At 33.4% G+C, this 26226-nt stretch overlaps 2 protein-coding genes across 3 annotated transcripts; both read right to left on the reverse strand.

The window, feature by feature from the left end:
- Positions 1 to 3286: 3286 nt before the first annotated feature.
- LOC110803414 (uncharacterized) lies at positions 3287 to 4693 on the reverse strand. 2 transcript variants are annotated; one of them, XM_022008922.2, is made up of 3 exons: positions 4396 to 4693; positions 3888 to 4031; positions 3287 to 3690 (listed from the first exon to the last, which is right to left on the reverse strand). In XM_022008922.2, exons 1-3 carry the CDS (start codon positions 4454 to 4456, stop codon positions 3557 to 3559), a joined length of 339 nt encoding a protein of 112 aa, XP_021864614.1. In that variant the 5' UTR covers positions 4457 to 4693; the 3' UTR covers positions 3287 to 3556. The 2 variants fall into 2 exon arrangements, 1 of the variants encoding a protein (XP_021864614.1); XR_008922708.1 differs by having other exon boundaries at positions 3684 to 3714.
- A 3736-nt stretch (positions 4694 to 8429) lies between these two features.
- Positions 8430 to 25923, reverse strand: LOC110803425 (glutamine-dependent NAD(+) synthetase-like). Its single transcript, XM_022008934.2, has 13 exons — positions 25477 to 25923; positions 18429 to 18734; positions 15684 to 15907; positions 14379 to 14482; positions 13350 to 13484; positions 12583 to 12751; positions 12312 to 12447; positions 11145 to 11283; positions 10893 to 11069; positions 10413 to 10580; positions 9647 to 9742; positions 8938 to 9066; positions 8430 to 8848 (listed from the first exon to the last, which is right to left on the reverse strand). The coding sequence occupies exons 1-13, from the start codon at positions 25713 to 25715 to the stop codon at positions 8615 to 8617; spliced, it is 2256 nt and encodes a 751-aa protein (XP_021864626.2). The 5' UTR covers positions 25716 to 25923; the 3' UTR covers positions 8430 to 8614.
- Between the last annotated feature and the right edge of the window lie 303 nt (positions 25924 to 26226).

A 26226-nucleotide genomic window follows, 5' to 3' on the forward strand; every position in this document is an offset into this window, starting at 1 on the left:
CTTGGCCGGGCACGGGTATTAAGAAGAAGAATTGAAAGAAATAAATTAATAAAACAAGTGGGGTTGGGTAGATATTTTAATAAGTAAAACAAGTGAGGACCATGTCATTTTAGGGGTAGAGGATGGGGTGTAGATATATTATTTAATTAGATGGTGGGGTTGATAAGTTACTAAAAATGACAAGTGTATCTCTTAAATAAATACGGACGGAAAAGGCAAGTGTATCCCTTAAATAAACACAGAGGGAGTATTTCTTAATTCTTAATACTGGCTCGATAGCTTCTAAAATTGTTTAAAATCCGTCACTGGTCGCGGTTTCGATTCTTACCCGTTCTCCCGAGTTTGCTAAGTTCGTTTGGAATCAAAAAGAGTTTATGTGTAATTCTTTCCATTTCTTGAAAATAGTACTCCTATATAGGGATGGCAAACACATCCGAATTCGAACCGAGTCCGAGTCGATCCGAAGGAAAATATCCGATCTGAATCCGAGAAAATAAAGTCCGAATCTGAATCCGATTAAAAACATCCGAATCCGAATGTATATGGATCGGATATGTAGTCTGCAGAGACTCCGACCCGAATCCGACCCGAGTCCGAATCCGAGTACAAATCTGGCCCAAAATTATTTCAAAGTGTATTATTTTTGGTAGATAACTTTTTTAAAGGAAGTTCATAATTTAATCTAATATATTTAATTAAAGCGCATATATTTGTAATTTATTAATTTATTAGAAACTCATTTGATTTTGGTAAATGATAAATAGGATTTCTAATCTATTTTAAAATTAAGAAATACAAGTTCTATGTAAGTAAAGTTAACGTATGATTTGGATGTGGATATGGATTTGGATTTGGATGCAATTTTTTGAGTCCGAATTTTAAATGGATTTGGATATGGATATGGATACAATTTTGGAGTCCGAATTTTAAATGGATATGGATATGGATGCAATTTTGGAGTCCGGATTTTAAATGGATCGGATTTGGAGTTTACTACATCCGACTCGAATCCGACCCATTGCCATCCCTACTCCTATAGAGGTTGCTAAGTTGGTTTGGAAAAAAAAAAAAGGTTTATGCGTAATTCTTTCCATTTAGAGAAAATAATACTCCTATATTTTTTCGATTTTATTGAGATAGGATAAATTTGTATTAATTAAATAAAGTACAGTGACGTACACTTTTCGATCTTATGGAATGGAAAATGTTATATGCAGTACTGTATAAATCAAACATCGATCAATACCGTAGATCAACGCTTATATTTCACCTCTACTAATCAAATTGGCTTCTCAACACTTTGATGTGGTATAGAGTCTATGGACGAGGAAGTATTTTCGGATATCAGATATGTGTGGACAAATGCATATCATAGCAAAAGACAAAATAAGAAAAATGACAAAAAAGAAATTAAATGGTACTTTTTTAAACAAAAATGGTACTTTTTTTAACTGAATGGTACTTTTTTTTTTACAGAATGATACTTTTTTAACATAAATGGTACTTCCTTTTTTGTTTTTTAGCTATTTGTCTTTTAGCTGATATGTGTGTTGCCACACATATCTGATATCCGAAAAAACAACCTCGTGTATGGACACTCAATTTATCCAAAACATGGAAACTGTTTATAAAATAGCCTAATTCCAGCATCCTTCTGTGTTCCTTTACAATGTCAATTTTTCTTATTGAATTAATATTAGCTGATTTTTTTATGCTTTTAATTTATACGCAGTGCTGAGTACATAAATTTTTATTTTTTTAAGAAGGTATGATGGACCCTATTAAACTGGTTTCTCGCACACATATTGAAGCAAGGATCGACATTTTGATTCTTATATAGTACCCCGTATTAGTTCCAGACTTTCAGGTACTCCCTCCATTTCTTTTTTATGTATCCATTTGGAATCTGGTGTGGTTTTTAAGAAAATTGGAATCTTGGTTTGTATGGGTATAAGTGTAATGATTGGGTGTAAGAGAAATGATTGGGTGTAAGAGATTATAATAAATAAAGGAGTGAGAAAATAATAAAGAAATAAGGTAAGAGAGATGAGTGATAATGATGAGTGATAAAGGAGGTGAGAGAGTGGGTATATGGGGAAAGGAAAAGAATTAAATATTATGGGTGGGGAAAATTAAGTGGGAATATGGGTAGAATATTTAGGTATTTTGGTAATTAAATAGAAATGTAAGGGTATTTTAGGATAAAATTTATGTCCAAAAATAGAATAGATTCTAAATGGATACAACAATATGAAACGCTTAAAATGGAAACGGATACAACAATAAGAAACGGAGGGAGTAGTATGCAGTATTATGTTTTTTTTTGGCAAATTTGCCAAAAAGGACCTTTTATAACTCAAATTTTGCGAGAAAGGACCTTATATAATTTTTTTTGTGAGAACACACCTTAAAGTAATTTTTTTTGCGAGAAAGGACCTAAGGGAAGTTTCCGGCATTGATTTAGCTTTTCCGGCCATTGACTTGCACGTGAGCAGCACGTGTGGCTTACGTTGGCTAAAGACATTGATTTTCCCGAGTCTTGAATTTTCAAGCTTGATTTTATTTCGATTTTTTTTTCAACTTTAGGTTTTAAAGCTTAGAATTTTGGAGGAAAATTGGGTGTGATTAGCAAAATAAAGCCACGCGTGCTTCTCACGTGCAAGTCAATGGCCGAAAAAGCTCAGTCAATGCCGGAAATTTATTTTTGGTTGTCTTTCGCAAAAAAAAAAATTACATTAAGGTGTGATTTCACAAAAAAAAATTATATAAGGTCCTTTCTCGCAAAAAAAATTACATTAAGGTATGTTTTCACAAAAAAAATTATATAAGGTCCTTTCTCGCAAAATTTGGGTTATAAAAGGTCCTTTTTAACAAATTTGCCTTTTTTTTTGATCTTTTTGGGACATCTTCATTTTGAATCGAATTTTATAGGTATATTATTTCAAATTTTGAGTCAGCAGCGGGTCATTCGAATTGACTGTCAATCCCTTTCTTTTTAATTGACCGTGTTTTTCAAGAGTTGACTTATGTAATAGTGATTAAACATAATCGATATTATAATTAAGAAATACGTAGTACATTCATAATAGTTCATAGAAAATTACAAGATGACCAGTTACTAGGCTGCTAGCTTTATCAAACCCATCAAATAAACCACATCGGTGGATGGATCGAAGAAACACCACAAACAAAAACAAATACAAATACAAATACAAGATGGTACTTCCTCCGTCTTTTAATACTCGCAACTTTTGTTAGTTTCACGCATGTCAATGCACAACTTTGATCATTTATATCTTCAATTCTCTTTATGCAAAAATTATAAAAAGTTGATATTTTGAAAATACACATTGAGACGAATCTAACAAGATCCCACATGACTATGTTTTATCTTATATAAAAAGCACTAAGAATAGTCAAAGTAGATTATATGAATAGTGACAAAAGTCCAAACGTTGCGAGTATTAAAAGACGGAGGAAGTACATAATAACCATTTATTCGAACATAATACTTGAAATTATATTATAGCTTAAGATGAAAAATACGACCCATCGATCATATTATGGAGAATTCAAGGGTATTGCTCTTTGGAACGATACACTCGGAGTTAATACACTCCATTTTATGACAACAAGTGCCGGAAAAAAACCCGCATGTTCCATATATACGCACGCATCCTGATCTGGGATCTGTCAAAACATATAAAAAAAACACTTTTTCAAATAAATTTTAATTTAATATGGTAATTCATATAATTCTGCTCGTTAATATTTTTTTAAAATTTTTTTTAGGGAAAAATTAGACATGGCAAATTAAGATACGTTAAAGTAGTAATACTTTACGAGTTTACGGAAAAGAGTTCAGTTCATACAAAGAGGTAACATACCATCAACACATTGTCCTTTATAGCATTGCGTTCCAGGACAACAAGAATTCATGAAACTACAAGATTCAAAGTAAGTTTGACATGATAGTGGTCTTCCGAGCATCATCCGTGGAAGGTCATTTTTCGCAGCAGTCGTTAATTGAACTACAAAGTAAAAAAAATTCATTATTAAGAAATCACAAAAATAATTAACAAGTACTTCCTCCATTTTTATTTAAATGACATAATTATTTAGGCACGTTTGCCAATGCACGATTTCAAACGTTAATATCTTTCATTCCGGATAAGAAAAAATTATAAAAATTTGATATTTAAAAAATATTTATTGAGACGAATCTAATAAGATCCCACACGACAATGTTTTTTCTTATGTATAAATCACACAAGAAAGTCAAAGAAGCATGTGTGAATAGTATCGAAAGTATAATTGTGTCATGTAAATAAGAATGGAGGAAGTATTATGCAAATTATAAAAAAAAATTAAAAAAAAAAAAAAAAAAAAAGGTACCTAATGAAAGGATGAGAATAACTGCAAACAAGGACTTGTAGGAAACTAGCTTGCCTTCCATTTTTTGCTATAGAATCTAATGTTTTTTGTTTTATGAGATATGCCTTGGTATGGTAACCTTACGCCTATTTATAGAAGTAGTATTTTTTTCCCCTTTAACAATAGCAACAATGCATGATATATATATACTCCGTAATCATATTCAATTATTGATTGCCTCTCTTGTCCAAATCAATGTCCATGGTGAATTAATTGGTGAGGATGCAAATACACTCAACATAATTAATTAATTGATCTAGCTCGTCATTATAAGTTTTGGGTACATTTTATTTTATTCTACGTAGTTAATTAAAACGGTAATTAATTGTAGGGAAAATATGTTGTCAATAGTAAATAGTTTTGTTTGGAGTGGCACCACAACCGTTGATATAAAGTAATGTGTGTGATTACTTGATTGGTAGAAGGTACACTTGTTTTTATGTAGCTCTACATGTAACCAGACCATTTTTGTATTATTAATCCTTCAAAAAAAACACATTTTTTTTATTGTTTAAAGTACATGTTTACCGACTAAAATCATATTTTTATATATAGACAAAAAGCACAAATCATTAAGTACGACACAACAACTAAAATAAAAAGAATTTTCTGAAAAAATGTATGTGCTTTTAACTTGTAAAATTGTGCTTTTATACCGAAAAATGTGCTTTTAAATTGAAAAAAGTTCATTTTAAACCGTTAATATGTGCTTTTGATCCGGTTGCATACTTGCATGTAGAGCTACATACAACCGGCCAATCAGGTGTACCTTCGACCAATTGATAATTTGTGGTCAAAAATTACAAGGTGCATCAAGTTATATGTAGTTTTACTTGTAACCGGGTTAAAAACACATTTTTACGGTTTAAAAGCACATTTTTCAATTTAAAAACACATTTTGCGGTTAAAAACACAATTTTACAATTTAAAAGCTAGCAATGAATACAGGGGAAGGAATTGACATTATTCACAAAGGCAGAGAATATAACATGGTGGCAGATGCTTTGGCAAAGCAAGGTCTTACAAGGAACGATGACTTCGTAGCATGGTTTAAGTTCATGCAAATAATATTCACTGTCTCATGTAATGTAAACCCTGCTGTTGTACCAAGTTGGTGCACTTCTCAATCGGGAGGCTAATCAAGCGGCTGATTTTATGGCGGCAAAAGGAAGCTCTTGTATTTCTATGTCGCTTTAGTTTTCGTCTTTTGATCGACCTTCCCTTTCCCTTATCATCCGCAAGGATGCCTTAGGTTATTCCTTTCAAAGGGGCTAACCTGGTTTTTCTTTCCTTATCCAAAAAAAAAAAAAAAAAAAAAAACCCTGCTGTTGTACCAAGTTGGTGCACTTCTCAATCAATAAAACCCATAATTATAAAATTAAAAAAAAAAAAAAAAACTAGCACATTTTTACGGTTTAAAAGCATATACATTTTTTCAGTGAAGTTCTTTTGGTTTTAGTGATTGTGTTGTACTTACAATATGTGCTTTTAAATCGGATTGTGTATTTTGTTTGTAAAAATGTGATTTTAGTCGGCAGATATGTGCTTTTAAACAATTAAAATATGCTTTTAGAAAAATTAAAAATACAAAATCACATGCAACTGGGTGTACCTTCTACAAATTGATTTATAATGATTACTGATTAGCCCAACTATATATTGTTAGCAACCAACACACGGTGTTTATTGAGGCTTAACTTGTATATTGGGCTCATTTATGTATTTAGATAACTATTAGGCTTAACTATTCTTAACTTGTTGCTTTGTCGAATCAAGCACATGCCACGTGTTGGGCTCAATATAAATTCATTTTACAGTACATGGTTTTTTGAAATAGTAGATGATTTTTTAGGGTACTTGCAAATAATGGCATTGGGATTTGGGGCCCTAAAGCACCCCCTCCCTCTGATAAGATTTACAAATAATGCAGATTTTCAAGATAAGACTATTAAATCATTCATGAATCATGCTGCGAGAATCGAGATTGTTGATAGAAGCTAAACAACTTAATCCCTCATATCTAAATGTTTTTTCCATTTTCTTTGACACACACGCAGTGCACATTTTATATTATTAATATTTTTAGTTATATGTTATTAAAAATTATAATTTTTTTTTTTGTTGAAGTACTTATGGAGACGAATCAAACAACACCCCACATGATTATGTTTTTTCTTATATATTGAACGTAATTAATAAGATTTTATTCTATTGTGAATAGTGTAAAGATTTTAAATGGGAAAAACATTTAGATTCGGAGCGAGTACAAGTCTCTACATTATAAAAACTAATATTTGGGCCCGGGCGATGCCCCGGGTTAATACACGGATACAAATTTTAAATAAATTCAATACTCCATAATTATTAAATTGTCAGTTATTATGTTTTGTTATGAAAAAGTGACATATAATTTGATTTGGATTAGTGGTTAATTGTTTGGTTTACAAATTAGAGGTCATGGGTTCAAGACTTGTACCACACATATTTATCATTTTTAAATAATTGTGTATTAGATGGAACATTGATGTGAGATTAGTGTGAGTGCCACGTGGCACATAGGCTTGCTTATCAACGCCTTTTAATATATAGTATAGATAGATAGTAGAGAATATACACGATAGAAACAATTTTTAGTCATCCACAATCAATTACTCGTATAATTATGCAATATCAATGAGATCTTATTCTAATAGTTAAAATTGAAGGCATGTGCATCTTAGATTTGAATTCCCCGGTCCCATTAATAATTTAATTATTTACCTTTGTGGCTTATTCTTATTAAAAAAAAGCAACTTTTGGGTAAGACCGCCTTACCGAAAGATCGCTGTGATTGCTTAACTAATCGGTTCCATTGCTTAACTAATTAGTTTTGGTGCTTACTAATTAAGTAATTAGTTCTGGTGCTTAATTAATTAGTTACATGCTTAACTATATGGTTTCAGTGCTTAACAAATTAGTTCAGTGCTTAAATAATTAGTTCAGTGCTTAACTAATTTGTTTCATTGCTTAAATAATTGATTTAATTGCTTATCTAATTGGTTCTATTGCTTAACTTATATAATACCAAGGTGGTGTTTTGTGTAAGACAGACTCATATAAAAGTTTGTAAAAAAAAAAATTATAAGGTTTCTTCCAAGAAAAAGTACAACAATGCATTAGTGAAAATAAATCTTAACTAATACTCCGTATTTAGTACTCCGTAATAATCACTAATTAAAATCAACTTAAGTTCAATTAAATGAGTGGAGCAAAAATAGTCCTATAAATTGACAAAACATTACCATTAAGGTTGTCTTCTCTTAAGACGAAAACTTACATGTATACATTTATAGTAGAGTTTTTTTACTTTCTATTAAGCTTATGAAAAATCAGGTGAGCGTCTTGTTCGGATTGAAGAGTTAGCTACACAAATTTGGCAAAGTAAGAGGGTAAATTGTAATTGGAATACGAAAGGGTAAATCAATAAAAACACTATTTCTAAGAGAAACTTGAATTTTTTAAATATTTTTTTTTAAAAATAAGGGCATAATTTTACTATTCAGTGAAAGTTCTTGCTTTAGAAGGATTTAGGATTCAATTTTAATCAAAAAATACTACTGCATTAATTTAACTCAACCGGGACAACTTTATAACCCAAGTTTTCTTATTTCACTTAGGGGTCGTTTGGTTCACGTGGGGTAAAGGGAATGGAATCAAGAAAGGGTATGGAATTGAATGGAAAGGAAATCCCTATATTGTCACAAGCTGTTTGGTTTACAAAATCAAAAGGAAACCAATTAATTCTCTCCACCTCCCCTCCCCTCCCCTCAATCACTCCACCGCCACCCCACTCCACCGTCACCCCATCCACCTCGCCTCCCATTCCAGATCTTGCGCCGTCGCAAACCCATTCCACCGCCTCCCCCACCCACCGTTCTGTCGCAAACCGTCACTCCACCGTAGGATCCTGAGTGTGGGTTAATTATTGGCAAAAACTCGAGCAGATAAAAATGATATGAAAGTGAATATCAATACGTCACAAATATAACAATGCAATATGAAGTTGTGTGTGTACACTTAATTTTTTTTTAACCGAAGTTCAATACAGAAAAAAGATAACAAAACATGAAAATTCTGCTATTTGCATATGGTAGCAAATTTGTGAGCATGTTGGTCCTAGATTTCTTTGAGTCATGCCTCTTCATTTGGGAAAGAACTTGTGTTGTATGCCGTTACAATTTCCCGATCCAATAATCATGCCACCAACATGATCTGACACGAGTCCTGGTTTATCTTTGTCATCTGATTCCGCTAGGAGCATTTTGTTACCATTCATCTTCTTCACTAGCTCATCAATTTTGCGAAATTGAAATGGCCATGTTGAGTTGTACAAGAACTGTCGCATATCAAACCTGTTGTCCTCTGGTGAGTAGCTCTGTAAAGAAACCAACAACCAAAAACATGAGAATGTGCTAGTTTGTCCATGAAAAGGTGTTTTGTGGGAAAGGAAGGAAGGTATTGTACCTCTGCATGATATGAAGGCGTAAGTACGGTCATCTTGTGTCGATTGATGGAGTAGTGCTTGAAGAAGAACTTCACCTTTTCACCAACTTCTGATGGTGTCAATCTTGAGCCCCATTCGAAGCAAAGATTCTGCAAGAAGTTGCAGTAAAATAGATAGCAAACGCCATCACCATCTCTACCAAAACTTAATGGAAAATTGATAAGTGTTTAAAAACTCCGATACATGTTAAGAGTATGATCCACATGTCAGTTGGGTTCAAGTGATTATCCATTTGAATTATGGCCCAGTGAGTTTATCATGGTATCAGAGCTGACGTTCTTGACCCATTATCAACACCCAAGAAGGGAAGGCCGAGTGAATTGAAGAATGCAAGATGGAGAGGATTTTAAGAGCTCTTTGGAGCAAGAAGCCCAACATAATTGATTGCCCCAAATAGGCCGGGTTCATTTGACCTCATGTTGGAAGACCAAAGAAGGCCTAATGAGGAAGTAGTGACCTAATCCAAATTGCAACAAATAAGATTGGCTCACATGTGAGGGAGAGTGTTAAGAGTATAATCCACATGTGAGTTAGGATTAGTTGTCCCACATGAAAGAAATAGAGAGATATTGACTGATATAAGATTAGTAGGTTACCCCATCTATCACCAATTGGTTTTAGGATGTAAACCTGTCAGGATTATATGTAGCAAATAAGCACATTTTATACCTTGAACATGGATACCGGACCACAACGGAAAATTTTACGCAGTCTTCCATATACTGAGAGCTCCTCATATGTCATTCCAATGTCGGTTTCATCTCGCTGTGAGCAAAAAATAACATGGACTGAGAATTAATATTCTATAAGTTCTTTTTCTTAAGGCTCTTCTCGAATGAAAACACTACTCTCTCTGTTCCTAAATAAGTATTCTGTTTTTCTGATTAGGCGTTCCCCTTAACTTGTCATATTTCTATTTTTGGAAATGTACTTTTTCTACTTTTCAATAAATCTTGATTATTTTTTCTTACACATTCTACACTTTTTCCACGTCTCTATCCCACATCCGTTTTTATTTGTAATATTTATCAATAAACAATCATCTACTTTTCCCCTTCCCCATCAAAACACTCTCAATTATTGTTATTTTTACACACTTTTCGCATTTCTTAACACCCGTATTTCTAACCAAATAAAACATTTATTTAGGAACGGAGGAAATAAAATCTTGATTATTTTTTCTTACACATTCTACACTTTTTCCACGTCTCCATCCCACATCCATTTTTATTTGTAATATTTATCAATAAACAATCATCTACTTTTCCCCTTCCCCATCAAAACACTCTCAATCATTGTTATTTTTACACACTTTTCGCATTTCTTAACAACCGTATTTCTAACCAAATAAGACACTTATTTGGGAACGGAAGGAATAATATAAAAGGGGCTGATGAACATGAAGGAATTCATTAAAAGCTAATTAAATTCTGACCTGGGTATAATTAGAGCGTATTGGTTCTAGTTCAGCAGTTGGGGGTGCAACTTCAACCTCTGTCAAGGAAGAGTAGCCAAGATGGATGGCAGCCCAACGCAAAAATGCTCGAAGATCTATCTTACTTATACTTCCAATAGGATTTATGTCTGCTGAGCTACAATCATGCTAAGATACATAGATAGAGAATTAATTTAGCCACACATTTAGGTTTGATTCAGGATAACTTAAGCTTAGTAACGAAAGAGATTTTTTAAGCTTAAAATGAGAAAAATGTAAAGTGGTAGTGATTCTGACAAAACCTATTTTAAGGTAGTAAATTAAAATAAAATTTTTATAAGATAGTAAATACAAAATTGGTGTATGTTTAAGGTAGTAAATACGAAAATTTATTAACATTAATTAGTAACACATTTAGCGCTTGATTCAGGACAACATTAATTAGTAACACATTTAGCGTTTGGTGCAGGACAATGTTACCTTTGTTAAGTTACCGCGTAATGCCTCATCAACATTGGTGCTACTAAGGACGAGGTAAAACCCTGATCTTTTATGAACCCAAGGCATAAGTGAAGCCAACATAAAGGCCAATACCATTCTAAGACGAGCTTGAATGTTCTGCAACCCTAAGTTCTCAGCATTTGAACCTCCATCCACCTGAATTACAAACAAGACCCATTAAAAAAATCTCACACTTGTAAAATGAAGACTATAGAAGTGATGAGTGCTCACCTTAAAACGAGGGAATTTTCCTGTTAGTGCCTGAAACCAAGTGAGTACGGATGAAATAATATCATCTATGCATACATCAAGATGCCAAGACCCAACCTCCTCTGCAAGCACTTTGGCGCGTGATCTTGAGGCTACAGAGCTACACAAAAATTGTCCACTTTTAACCATTGCTATCGGTGTATCATACTCCCTTCATATTCATTTAAGGGATACACTTGACCGGACTCGGGTAATAAGAAGAAAAATTGAATGAAATAAAATACCGAGTAATAAAACAAGTGGGGTTGGTGACTTAGGGTAGATATTTTAATAAATAAAACAAATGGGGACCATGTCATTTTAAAGGGGTGGGGGTGGAATGTAGTTATGAAATTATCTGTTTAATAGGGTGTTGGGACATAGAATATATTAGATAGATTATTTAATTAGACAATGGTGTTGATAAAATACTTAAAATAGCAAGTGTATCTTTCAAATAAATACGGCTGGAAAAGTCAAGTGTGTTCCTCAAATAAATACGGAGGAGTACTAATTACAATGATTTCATAAATTTAATCAGCAACATAACAAAAAGATATTGGAAAAATGAGAAAAATTTAATGTCCCAATGAAAAAGTGTGAGAGATTAAATCAACCAATGAATTTAATATATTGGTCAAAATAATAATTGGACACAAATTTTGATAGAATATTAAATCATTTATGTGATAATATAAAAAGAAATGTAAATAACATGTTGGGACACAAAAAAAAGGTTGTATGATAAAACAACGGCCGATTGGAGTCAGAAGGTAAAATGAAATTTGTACTCCCTCCGTCTCTTTTTGTTCTTTACGTTTTCCTCTTTTGGTGTCCCAAAATGTCATTTACATTTCCTTTTATATTATCACAAAATGCTTTAATATTCTATCAAAATTTGTGTCCATTTATTATTTTAATCAATTAAATTCATTGGTTCATTTAATTTAATCTCTTACACTTTTTCATTGGGCATCAAATTTTTCCCATTTACCAATATCAGATTTTTGATAAAAGTGAAAATATTATAATAAACATAATTTGCCTTGTTTAAATAAAAAAATAGAGAAATCTCAATGCACATTAATTTGTCGTTAAAACGGGTGAAAATTATCAAACGTAAAGAAAAAAAAGAGACGAAGGGAATACTTATTTTCAGTTCCCATGTAGACGGTGTAAAAAATACGCTTGGCGAACTCCTTGCTGTCAGTAGGGAATTCACCATCAAGATATTGCCCAATCCTTATTGCATCAGCTTTCACTCGTTCATCTCCTTTATAAATTTCTGCATAATAACAGGCACAGTATATCTTCTTAATTAATGACCCATGCATAGACAAAATAAAAATACTTTTATGGCATAATATATACTACGAAGTGCTATATATGAATAGCTAGATTCATGATGAAACTAAATCACCTTTGACAACAAGCTGACACATGCAGCCAACAATTGCAGCAACGCATGAGCTATCAGCACCACCAGAGAGGGGAAGCAGTAAACCAGAAGCTACACTTCTTCTTAAGTAGTCCCATAGCCAACAAGCAGGTCCGAAACCTATTTCTTCTTCAGGTTCATGGTACCTAATCTACAATAACTCATTGCATTTTAACATCTATCTTTCTTGGCAAAGATATTTACAATCTAATAATCTATGATTGGTATATTTTTGTACTATGTACTCTTTCTGTCCCTTTTTATTGCCCTTACTTTTGAGGTAAATCTAGAGTTGGCAATCTCTGATTTGTCTCGACCTAATAACTCAACAAACCCGACCTTAAGTTTCTGAGAGAAATCCGAACCCGACCTGAACTGAACCCGAATGACCTGAATTTGATCCGATTTGACTCATTTGTCATACCTTTTTTTATTAATATTAAGTTTTACATTATTTCTGATATGTTTTGGCATAACCCATAAATCGACCCGAATGACCTGAATTTGATCCGATTTGACTCATTTGTCATATCTTTTTTGTTTTTATTAATATTAAGTTTTACATTATTTCTGATATGTTTTGGCATAAGTGCATAACCCATAAATCCACCCGAATCTGAGCCATTAACCTGAATTGCCACCCTACTTTGAGGTGTCTACTTGAGTAATGTTGTACGGAGTAGTATGAATAAAGCTTAATTATATTGGTTCGGACTTTACACCCAAAAGAAAAAAAGGGTCGGACTAACCTTAATCGGGCGGGAAATAGGTTCCTCCAAGTGAAATGATCGACAAAGCTTGTAAGGTGCTCGTATAGATGGCACACTTGTTTTACTACCCGCTTGCTCTTGAAAGCTACTCAAAGAACCCCTAAGACTTGCAACCTGTAACAATTACGTGGTACAAACTATGATTAAACAACGATGAATACGGCCCGAATACATTTTACCACAAATGCACAACTTAAAAATAATTTTTACCATTAGTATGAGATAGAGTATGGCCTATGAATTAGACTTTCCTCAGCTTTTATATGTGATCAGCTACACCATCAATTTAATGATGTTCACCCTTATAAATAAGCCCAGCGCATTGGTTAATGGAAACTAAAAGTAACACCAACATAGAAAATATAGTAACACCAACATAGAAAATAAAGTAACACCAATACGTATACACAAGAAAGTCAAGTAACATCAGTCACACCAAGTTGATGGTGTAGTTGGTCACACAGGAGACGCGTTGTTAAACTTTTACCCAAGAATGGAACCACGTACGTACCACATATTTAGATAATACTTTATCCGTCTTTTAATATTCGCAACGTTTGGACTTTTGCCACTATTCATATAATCTACTTTGATTATTCTTAGTGTTTTTTATATAAGATAAAACATAGTCATGTGGGATCTTGTTAGATTCGTCTCAATGTGTATTTTCAAACTATCAACTTTTTATAATTTTTGCATAAAGAAAATTTAAGATATAAATGATCAAAGTTGTGCATTGGTATACGTTAAACTAACAAACGTTGCGAGTATTAAAAGACGGAGGAAGTATTATAATAAGGATTGATTACATAGCTTAGTACGTACTCGGTACTCCTATGTTACAAGACTCGTGACTTTGTATCTAGATAAATTTGTAAGTTTGTGTGGTACTTGCAAACTAACTTTCCATATTTTTTTATTAATACAAAATTAAAGATATAAATGATTAAGTTAGTACTCCTCATTGGGACTACGATCTTAAAATGAACCATGTAGTAGAAAACTTACAACATCAAGGTCCACTTGAGCAACAACAACCTCCACATCCTTCAGTGAAAATTGGGAGCCTTGCGCAACCACATCTCCATTCACAACAATACAACAACATCCATCTGCCTCATCAATCCACGGGGAAAGAATTAGATAGGCAAAGTGTTAGATAAATAGTCTTCATTTAGTTGTTGTGGGAGTTTTCTCCCATATGGAAGAAATTTGATCTTTTGAGTGTCTTTAAATATACCCATGTAACTCATATATTGAATATGTGTTGGGTTGAGTTGTTGGGCCAAGTGAAGCATTGGGCTACTTAGGATATATTTCGGTTATTCATATTAATTAATTATTTATTTTAAATAGCATAATACCAAAGGGCAGTTATTTATCCCATCAGCAATATAGTGGGAGCTAATATTATCCTAAGGACAGAGATTAACTCGTCCTAATCTAGTTTTTGTATTTTCGTTTTTCATAATTCAAACTTTAGTATTTAACATAAAGTACGCACATATCCTAAATTTCTGAGGATAACTAAGGTGTTTTTCTCAAATCTTAGCAAAGCAAACATATACTGCGTAAATCCGTTTTAAAATGATCTTTACAATTATTATTTGTATAAATATTAAGATAAAATATGAAGAGTGCATAAAATTGTGGGTGAATATAATAAAATAGTAATAAAGTAAGATAAGTGTGTAAAAAGATAGGTGAATGTAAGAAGGAAATAAATAAATTAAGAAAAAATGAGTGAAAAATTGTAAATGTTGTAGAGTAAGAAAGATAAAATAATAAATTTTTATGTCCAAAACTAATATAAAATACAATGTAAAATATACGGATTTTTCATGAAATAAACTTCGAGGTTTGCCTTAATGCACCAAATACCCCTAAACTTTCCAGAATGCACCAAATTCCCCTAACGTATGCAATACTATCTCAAAATGTCATTTTGGCTGACGGACGTTAACCCCGTTAGTCAGTTAATTACTTAAAACATATTACACCGAATACCCCTTAGGTTTGATATAATGCATGAAATACCCCTATTTTTTAATTTGGTGCAATATGTTTTAACTAATTAACTGACTAACGGAGGGTTAATGTCCTTCAGCCAAAAGAGCATTTTGAGATATTATTGCTTACGTCAAGGGTGTTTGGTGCATTCTGGAAAGTTTAAGGGTATTTGGTGCTTTAAGGCAAACCTCAAAGTAATTTCATGAAAAATCCGCAAAATATATTATGAAACGGACTAAAATTGAAAATATACAGATTATTTTGAGAAAAGAAATTAAGCATCCAAAAGAGATACCGACGTACCGTAGTATAAGCGTCCGCCATCACAGCCCTGGTGGTTACTATACATGTAAAGTCCACCACGATTAAGGGTAGCACCAATAAAACCACGCATACGAAGATCGAGCTTTCTTAGTTGATGGTGACTTCCGCTTGAATTCATAAACACTTCAACACCATTCAATGCGAGCTCGGCATGAGGTGGAACCGGAGAAAACAGCTCCTCGCATATTTCAGCAGCTACAACTCTGTACAAACAAATTCTTTTCTTAGCAAGAATTGAAGAACAAACAAGTTTATTTTTCAAAGAAACACATTTTAGTTACAAATATGGATGGGTTTCCATATCAGCGCTAAATATTTCACTTTAAAAGGAGGAGGGAATGAAATTTGAACCCGTGATATTTGTGTCACGCTGGCTATTGTACTATACTACTATCTCAAATGGCTAACTTAACTAAAATGTTAAGCTTATGATTGAAGTTCCGCTATTCTTTGTATACTCTGTCAAACATAAAAATAAATCTATGAATAACCGCACCAGCTAATGACCCTAACCCAAACTGCCTGTAACTAGGTCTAGTACATTTGAGATTAGTTGTACCATATGGCCATATTGAAAAAAATATAGGAATGATAAATACTCCCTTCATATTTGAATATGAGATACACTTACCATTTTCGGTAGTATTTAAATGGATCTTTTACTACAATGGCTATTTTTATAAATTTATTTACCAAAACGGCTAATTTTAAATTATAATTCCCAAATTAGCTAAAAGTTTAAATATTTAAGAAAAAATCAACGAACTGGTTTAGTTTTTTTTTTTTTTTATATATATATATATATTTTTAAATAGTGAAGCGGCTGAGTTATTTTTTTTTTTTTTTTTTTTGGGGTTTGCAATTATTTTTTTTGGATTTTTATTTTTCTTAATACCTACCATTCTACACCTTGAACGGGAAGTCGATCAATATCACTACTATAAAGATTTCCAACTCAATTGACGGGGAGTAATTGACATCCCTAAATCCGACTTTATGTTTTCCTAATGAAGATTCTAAGAGCAAAATTGATAAGTATGTAATTTTCTTTCTATTTGTTTAAAGTTTTTTTCATGCTTAGTTACATTCAATTATTTAATTGGAGTGATTAGGGAGTTCCCAACTTCCAAGTTTTGATATGATAATAGAAGCAAACAAGAGAAGGCATATCTAATTAGATTCTCCTTGTTTGAATTATACTCGATTTCAAGGAGCTCTCAAATTTGATAAATACATAATATTATTTGTTATTGGAAATTTTGTGGAATTTTGGTCTTTAATTATAAAAACAAGTAACCCATTGGTACATAGGTTAAATAGCCTACTCCTTTTTTGCGTTCACCACATGCGTATGCATGGCCATGCTTCTTTGTAAAATGAATACGGTTGGTAAGTGTTCCACTTTATTTTAAAACCTCTCATTACTTATGTAGCATTATTTGTAAATAACTAATATTTAGACCCAAAAAATATACTCCGTAATAAGTACAAATTCCAAAAATTAAATAGAAGTACAAATAAAACCGGTTCACTATTTATTAAAAAATAAAACTAGACTGGTACATGATTTGTGGCTCAAAGAAAAAACAATTATTTTGGGAAATAAATTTTAGCTAGTTTGGGAATTAAAATTTAAAAGTAGTCGTTTTGGTAAATAAATATGTTAAAGTAGCCAATTTGGTAAAAGATCCTATTTAAATAAGAGATAAACTTGTCATTTTTAGTAACTTTTCAATATCACCATCTAATTAAATAATATATTTAATTTAATCTATGATTCACTACCACATTAAACAATTAATTTCATAAATCCTCAATCCCACACCCCTCTAAAATTTAATGGTCCCCACTTATTTTACTTAATTAAAATATTTACCGAACCCCACTTTTTTTATTACACCCTCCGTCCCAGATTAGTTGTTACACTTCTAAATTAGGAATGACCCCACAATTATTATATTGTCTCCCTCTTCCCACTATTTTTTTTTCCCACACCTTCTCTCATTCAATTAAAAAAATATCCCACTAACTCCTATCACATTTATTTTTTCAATAAAATAACAATTGATAGCCAAACAACCACTTATCACCTAAAACTCTGTGCAAAGGTAAATGTAACGACTAATTTAGGACGGAGGGAGTATTTTATTTCATTCAACTATTCTTCCTTAATACACGTGCACGACCAAGTGTCTCTCCTATTTAAATACGGAGGGAGCAAAGTAACTTACAAGCTAGATTGTTTGGTTGGGATACCACTCTTATTATTACTCCCTCGAAAAGCTTTCCTTATAAGGTCGTCCCGGATTACTTGCAACGTTTTTTAAAATGAAAACTTTTATTTAATATTATTCAATTTCTCCTTTATCCAAGAACCCACTTACATCCATACTCCCTATAAAAAAAACATAAAAAAATTCAATGTTTGACACACAGATACCACTACTTATATTAAAAAAAAATACCCCACTACCAATTAGCATCTAATTAAATAATAAGTCAATTATAATACATTAAACTTTGTGACTGTCAAACCGTTTCGAATATTCCAGAACGGAGGGAATATCAATTGGTTTATGATAAAATCATTTTGGACTTATACGTGGTTAGCTAGACTTTTACATTCTTTGTGGATCAGCAATATAACATAAGTCAATAGGTCCATTTTAGTAAATTAATTAGCAAGTACGTGCGAGAAGATAAGAGTATTGTAACGAAACATACGTGTCCAAGAACTGAATGAATCCATAACCAAAGGGCACTGTGTATTGAGATATGGCGTCTGCAATAGCAGTAGGTAGCTGAAAGTCCACCATCTGGTGTTTTTGCTTCCATGCAGTAAACCAACGGAGCTCTCTGTAATTACCATCATTAGCAAGCCACATTTTCGGACGTATCATCATAATCTTTCTATTCATACATATAACTTGGCAATTGTAACGCTTCGATTCTCTAATTATAGGCATTCCGAAGCTACATAGTATACCATCCGTCCAATCTCCGATCAATATTTCCTTCAAACACTCCCATCTGCAATTTCAACGTCCACTACGTGTTAAGAATTGAATGAAATAAAATAATAAAATAAGTGGAGTAACATGCATTACCTATGTAAGGTATCAGTTCATTAGGGTCTTTTATCTTATCTTCCAAAAGAAAAAAGAACAACAACAAATTTATAGAGATGAAACGGAGACACAAATTCTCATTAAAGGTGTGTACAATAAGTATATATTTATATTGCATATCGGAGTAATGTTAACTCAAAATGCTTAAAAGTTACTCATTCCGTCTTTTTTTTTATTATTATTCTTTACATTTTGGATCATGCAAGCTATTTAACAACTAATTGATGACTTTGATGTTTATAAAGATTTCTCCTTTTTTGAAGAAGTTCTTAAACTTCTGATTACTAAAATGTAGGAGAGAAAGAGAGAGAGAGAGAATTTTATTGATTGAAGAATTGTTACAATCCATGAAGCAAGAGATCAACAGCCTTATTTATATGGCTGATGCTGTTGCTATACAATCTGTTGAGCTAACAACTAACTACTTGTAACAACTTAACTAACTGACTGCAGCTTGTAACAAACAACTAACTAACTGCAGCTTGTAACAAACTTATTACATGTCATCAATCTGTGTTTGCTGCCATGTCACTGATCTTTGTTTCCTGATCTTCCAAGCTGAACAACTTGGTTAGCAATGCAGTTAGTAGTTGTTGATTGTGCTCGTTGTTGTGTTTGTTGTGATCAGTTTGATCATTAGTAACAACCTGATCATGTGCTCCAATACCCCCCCTCAAGCTAGGGGCTGAATCATGAGAAAGCATACCTAGCTTGGACAGTAAATGAGAGTGTTGAGGAGAGGACAAGACCTTGGTGAGCACATCAGCTAATTGATCAGCAGTAGGAACATAAGTTAACTCAATTAGGCCTTCAAGGACCTTGTCTCTAGTAAAATGACAATCTAATTCAATATGTTTGGTACGTTCATGATGAACTGGATTCTTAGCTATATGAATGGCAGATTGATTGTCACACTTCAATTGAATAGGAGTTAGATTAGATAATCCCATTTCCTGTAGCAACCTAACCAACCAAGTTATCTCAGAAGCAGCAGCTGCCATAGCTCTGTACTCAGCTTCAGATGAGGATCTGGAAATAGTAGTCTGCTTCTTTGATTTCCAAGAAATGGGGCTATTTCCCAAAAGCATCACATAACCAGTTACTGACCTTCTTGTATCAGGGCAAGCTGCCCAATCAGAATCACAGTAAGCCTGTAAAGTGAGACTAGAAGAAGGTTGAATAGAGATGCCTTGACCAGCTGTATGTGCAACATATCTGAGCAGGTGATGCAATGCCTTTTGATGAGACAACTTGGGAGACTGCATGAACTGACTCAATGTTTGGACAGCAAATGATAAGTCAGGTCTAGTGTGAGTGAGAAAATTTAATTTTCCAACTAAACATCTGAACTGGTTAGGATCAGTAAAGGGTTCATCCTCCAAAGATGTAAGTTTAAGTTTAGCTGGTAAAGGGGTCTTAGCTGGTTTAGACACATCCATTGCACAATCTGCTAGGAGTTCTCTAGTGAACTTGGATTGAGTAAGAACAACCCCATTGTGTGTTCTGGAAATTTCTATCCCCAGAAAGTAATTGAGCTCACCCAAATCCTTAATGCTGAACTTATTGTGTAAGTGTGTCTTCAAAGCAAGAATTTCTGAGAAATTTGGACCAGTTAGCAAAATGTCATCTACATATACTGCTACTAGGGTCTGTGAACCATTCAGAGTCTTGATAAACAATGAATAATCGTTTTTGGACTGAATGAAACCCAGTAGAATGAGTTCAGAAGTGAGCTTGGCAAACCATTGCCTACTAGCTTGTTTTAGACCATACAGAGACTTTTTAAGCCTGCAAACTTTGTGATCAGGATTGGGAATACCATCTGGAACCTTCATATAAACCTCTTCTGTGAGATCACCATGCAAAAAGGCATTATTGATATCTAGTTGATGAACAACCCAAGAATTGGTGACAGCCAAAGCAATTAAGCACCTAACTGTAGCCATTTTAACCACAGGTGAGAAAGTTTCCCCATAGTCTATTCCATACTTCTGTGTGAAACCTTTGGCTACAAGTCTAGCCTTGTATCTTTCAATAGTGCCATCTTTCTTCAGTTTTATCCTATACACCCATTTGCAACCTATGGCCTTTTTTCCCTTAGGAAGAATACAAATCTCCCATGTATCATTAGCTGTGAGAGCTGCAAGTTCTTTGTCCATTGCTGAAATCCACTCTTTGGACTGAGAAGCTTCAAGAAAATTGACAGGTTCTGTTTCTTTGATGATCTGGTTTACTAAAACTTTGTGACCATCAGGGAGATCATCAAAACAAACAATGTTGCACCAACTGTTGTTAGTGGCAATACAGACAAAATCACTCATCCAAGTTGGTGGTTTGTGAGTTCTGTTTGATTGTATAATTGGAACATTATTAGGTGGAGTAGGTATAATAGGTGGTTCAGTGTTTTGTTCAGTGTTTAAATCTGGTGAAGGTTCAGTGTTTGGTTCAGTGTTTGGTTCAGTGTTTGGTATTGGTGGAGGTTCTGAGATATCAAAAACATCTGGAATATCAAAATCAGTTTGGAGATCAAAAGGTGTATGAACTGGAAGAAAGATTGGGTTTGTGTTTGTGTGTTGGTTAGCTGAAATGTGAAAAGGTAAGTGCTTCTCATGAAATTGAACATCCCTGGAAACAATGATCTGTTTGGTTTCCAGATTCAACATCTTGTAAGCCTTTTGATCAGGTGGATAGCCAAGTAAAACACAGGGAACAGATCTGGAATCTAATTTGGACCTGTTAGCCTTGATTGTTGATACATAGCCAAGACAACCATATACCTTCAGATGATCTAGAACCACTGCAGTCTTATTCAGCCTCTCATAGGGGATATCAAAATCAATACTACTTAAAGGCATTCTGTTGATTAAATGAGTGGCTGTAAGGAGACATTCACCCCAAAACCTAATTGGCAATCTTGATTGGAAAAACAATGCCCTGGCAGTTTCTAAAAGATGCCTGTGTTTTCTTTCTACAACCCCATTCTGCTGAGGTGTTTCAGCACAACTTCTTTGGTGTTTAATGCCATTCCCTTGGTATAAAACCAATATTCTGCCCTCACATAACTCCTTGGCATTATCAGTTCTAATACATTTGATCTTCATGTCATACTGAGTGTGAACAAAAGTCAAGAAATTGGACAAAATAGGAACACAATCAGATTTATTCTTCATCAAAAAGGTCCAAGTGTTTCTTGAAAAATCATCTACAATAGTGAGGAAAAAAGTACAATTGTCATGAGTCTTGACTTTATATGGACCCCATACATCAATATGTAGTAACTCAAAACATTGATTAGTCTTTGTATGACTAATTGAAAAAGGTTGCCTACATTGTTTTGCTCTTGGACAGATCTGACAGAAACTATCACAATGCCTACCTACAGATGGTAAAGCCTTATTGACTAGATGCAACTTATCAAAAGGTAGATGCCCCATCCTTAAGTGCCACAGTTTAATATCCTCACTAATTGTGGCTAACACTTCTGAACTTGTAATGACATTATCCTTCGATGTCTTATTCTGCAAATCACCTCCAACCACAGCATACAATCCTGACTCTAGTTTACCAAGAACCACTGATTTCTGGGAATGCTCCTGAATCAAGCATTTATTATGAGTAAAAATTATATGGCAAGACAAATCTTTGCATAACTTGTGAGTTGAGATCAAATTAAATTGACAAGTAGGAACATGAAGAACATTTTGGAGAACAATGTCATTACTAATCCTAACATCACCCACATGTGTAACCTGAACTTGTTTGCCATCAGCTACTGTTATTGTTTTAGCATCTTTATCAACTTTAGAATAGGTGTGAAAAAGATCCAGGTTAGAACATATGTGGTCTGTTGCTCCACTATCTATAATCCACCTTGAATTAAAAGAAGTGAGTAAGCAAGTACCTGCTACATTTACTTTGTGATCAAATTGTTTTTCTCCATCATTGATGAGACTCAAGAAATGTTGGTACTGTTCTTGTGAGATATGAGTGACATTCTCATCATTCTGCACATCATCATCCCCTTTTACCACTCCTGCAAACCTCTTATTTCTGTAATTGGCTGGATAGCCATGGAGCTTCCAACACTTGTCCATAGTATGACCTGGCATGTTGCAGTGATTACAGTAATAAGCTCCCCTTTTGTGAGTCACAGCAAACTTCTGATTACCAGGTCCCTGTATAACTTTTGGCTGATAACTTTTGTATGCATTTCTCTTATCATCAGCAACAGCAAAAACCATGGGATTAACTTCTTGTGCTTCAGACATCTTCTGTTGCCTCTCATCTTGAACAAGCAACCTGTATGCAGTGGTTATGCTTGGTAGAGGATTCATCATCAAAATATTTGTTCTCACTTGTGAATGTTTCTTGTGTAACTTCATGAGTAATTGAATCAGTCTTTCTTCCTCCTTTTCTTGCAAAAATTTCTGACTCACATTACATGTGCATCCAGTACAAACACACACTGTCACAGGTTTTGCACTGCTTAATTCATCCCAAATCATCTTGATTTTGGTGAAGAACTCAGTAATGCTGTCATCACCTTGTGAAACTTCATTCAATCTTTGTTGTAGCCCATAAAATTGTGGCCCTGATGTGACAGAAAAACGCTCCTCTAAATCTTTCCAAATTTCCCTTGCAGTGGTTAAGAAGACTACACTCTTGTAAATTGTAGGACTCAAAGATCTTAACAAGTAAGACATGACCATGCTGTTGCACCTATCCCAAGCATGATAATCAACATGATCAGAAGCTGGTTTAGGTAAGGTACCATCAATGAAACGCACCTTGTTCTTGATCGCAAAAGCAAGCAAGATACCTCTCTTCCATTCTGCATAGCCCTCTCCATCAAACTTATCAGAAACCACTGCTGCATAAGGATTTTCAGAAGAGTGTATGTAGTAAACACTGTTGGGATCTTGCATAGAACTCATTTCAGAACTCATTTCAATCTAACAAGAATTCTTTCTTGGATCAACTCTGTGTTTCAGAAACAACCAAACAGAAAATTTCAAGTTTCTTTGAACTTTGATTATGAAAGATAATGTGTTTGCTGTAATCTTAGCAGTAAATGAAATTTGCGGAAAACTTGCAGGAACTATGCCTGCTCTGATACCATGAAGAAGTTCTTAAACTTCTGATTACTAAAATGTAGGAGAGAAAGAGAGAGAGAGAGAATTTTATTGATTGAAGAATTGTTACAATCCATGAAGCAAGAGATCAACAGCCTTATTTATATGGCTGATGTTGTTGCTATACAATCTGTTGAGCTAACAACTAACTACTTGTAACAACTTAACTAACTGACTGCAGCTTGTAACAAACAACTAACTAACTGCAGCTTGTAACAAACTTATTACATGTCATCAATCTGTGTTTGCTGCCATGTCACTGATCTTTGTTTCCTGATCTTCCAAGCTGAACAACTTGGTTAGCAATGCAGTTAGTAGTTGTTGATTGTGCTCGTTGTTGTGTTTGTTGTGATCAGTTTGATCATTAGTAACAACCTGATCATGTGCTCCAATATTTTTTTATTTAAACAATGCAAATTACGTTAATTAATAATGTTTTCATTTTAATTTATCCAAAATATGACATTGGAAAAGCGTGGAAGATTTAATCTTTCAATGAGAAAATGTGGCATGTAAAAATGTTTGGTGCCACAATAAATTGAGTTGATTAAAATAATCACTTGCACGAATTTTGATAGAATATTAAGGACATTTATGCAACAATATAAAAATAATATATTTAAAACGTATATTTTCTCCGTTCCATAAATATCGCATCATAGTTGACTTTTACTTCTCTAACACATTACTTTGACTCTTAATATCTCAAACGTGTAACCCCACATGACTACAATTTTCTTACATATGAATCACAAAAAATAGCCAAAGTCGTAGTATGAATAGTGTTAAAAACAAATGATGCGATATTTACGGAACGGAGGAAATATAAAGATTGAATTGGGACACCTAAAACGGAAAGTGTAAATAATAAAAAGGGACGGATCGAGGGAGTACCCCGATATAATGTACTCCGTACTACCTATGTTTCATAATGATCTTTACGGTTATTGTTTGCACAAATATTAAGGTAAAAAAGAGAGTGTATGAAAAAAAAGTGAGAGAATATAATATAATATTAATAAAGTAATACATGTGTAAAAAGGTGGGTACGTGGGTGTAAACAAATGAATAAAGTAATGGAAAATGTAAATGTTTTGGGGTAAGAGTGGTAAAATAGTAAACTTTTATGTTCAAAATATATATAAAAAAAAAAAAAAAAAACATTATGAAAAGAGTAAAATCAAAAGTGTAAAGATCATCTTGAACGTGATGTAATAAAAGTATAATAAAAAATATTTTTTTCAAAATCACTAATAATGTAGTGTATAAAGTTATCATTTAACCCGTTCAAATGTTATACAACAATTTTTTTATCATACATATGTATTTCCTAAAAGTTAATCAAAATATTTTCATACATATATTTATATTGTATATCAGAGTAAAAAAGATAATAAAAATTGGGTAAAGTACGTTATCCTGATATACAATAAATAATTTATTATACATCGGGTGCTTGGAAAACATTTTGAAGTGATCGAGAAAGAAGAAAATGTAGAAAGAGAAAATTACGCATGAGTGATAGTATCAAGCTCCAAGAAGTGATCCTCGCAGCCATAACCGGTGATTTCGAGCTCGAGGCCTAATCGAATGGCAGCGCCGGCATCTTTAGCCCTACAAATTGATTCCTTGATGTTCTTCATATTGCACTCGAAGTCCATTGCCCATTGATTCAAGTTACATGCAGAGCCGGCCCTGGGGCAGGGCATAAGGGGCCGCCGCCCTGGGCCCCAGGGAAAAAAGCCCAACATTTATTAAGCCAATATTCAATGAAAACTTAGACAAGCATGCACTGTAGAACAGTGGTTGTTTGCCTGATATAACAGGGCGTCCACCAAGGTTCGATAACTACCGAGGTGGTAGTTTGTTTTTATTTTTTTTTCGTTTTTTTGTTATTTCTCATTTGCTAGAGCCGTGTACTATCCTTATAATCCTATATTTTCTTCTTCTTTTGTTAATATAATCACACTCCTTGTTTTAATTTGGAGTTTAGCAAAAATAATTGGATTGTAGTTTATTGTACTTCAAAAATTATTACCGACTTGCTAAAATTTCAAGTTCCATTTCCCTTCAGTAATTCATCATTGTCTTATGCTTGATGATTAATGTTTAAAATAGTAGAATATAATTGATGTTTAATGGCACAAGGTTGAAAGTATTCAAGCCTTCATATTTTGTAATAGAGTCAATTTCTCATGGCTAATTTAATTAGATATAGAGTAGTATTGAGTCTTAAGAAATGAAACATCAATTATTTACATA

Source organism: Spinacia oleracea, chromosome 6 (genome assembly GCF_020520425.1).
Source record: "Spinacia oleracea cultivar Varoflay chromosome 6, BTI_SOV_V1, whole genome shotgun sequence".
In the NCBI taxonomy this organism is placed as follows: Eukaryota; Viridiplantae; Streptophyta; class Magnoliopsida; order Caryophyllales; family Amaranthaceae; genus Spinacia; species Spinacia oleracea.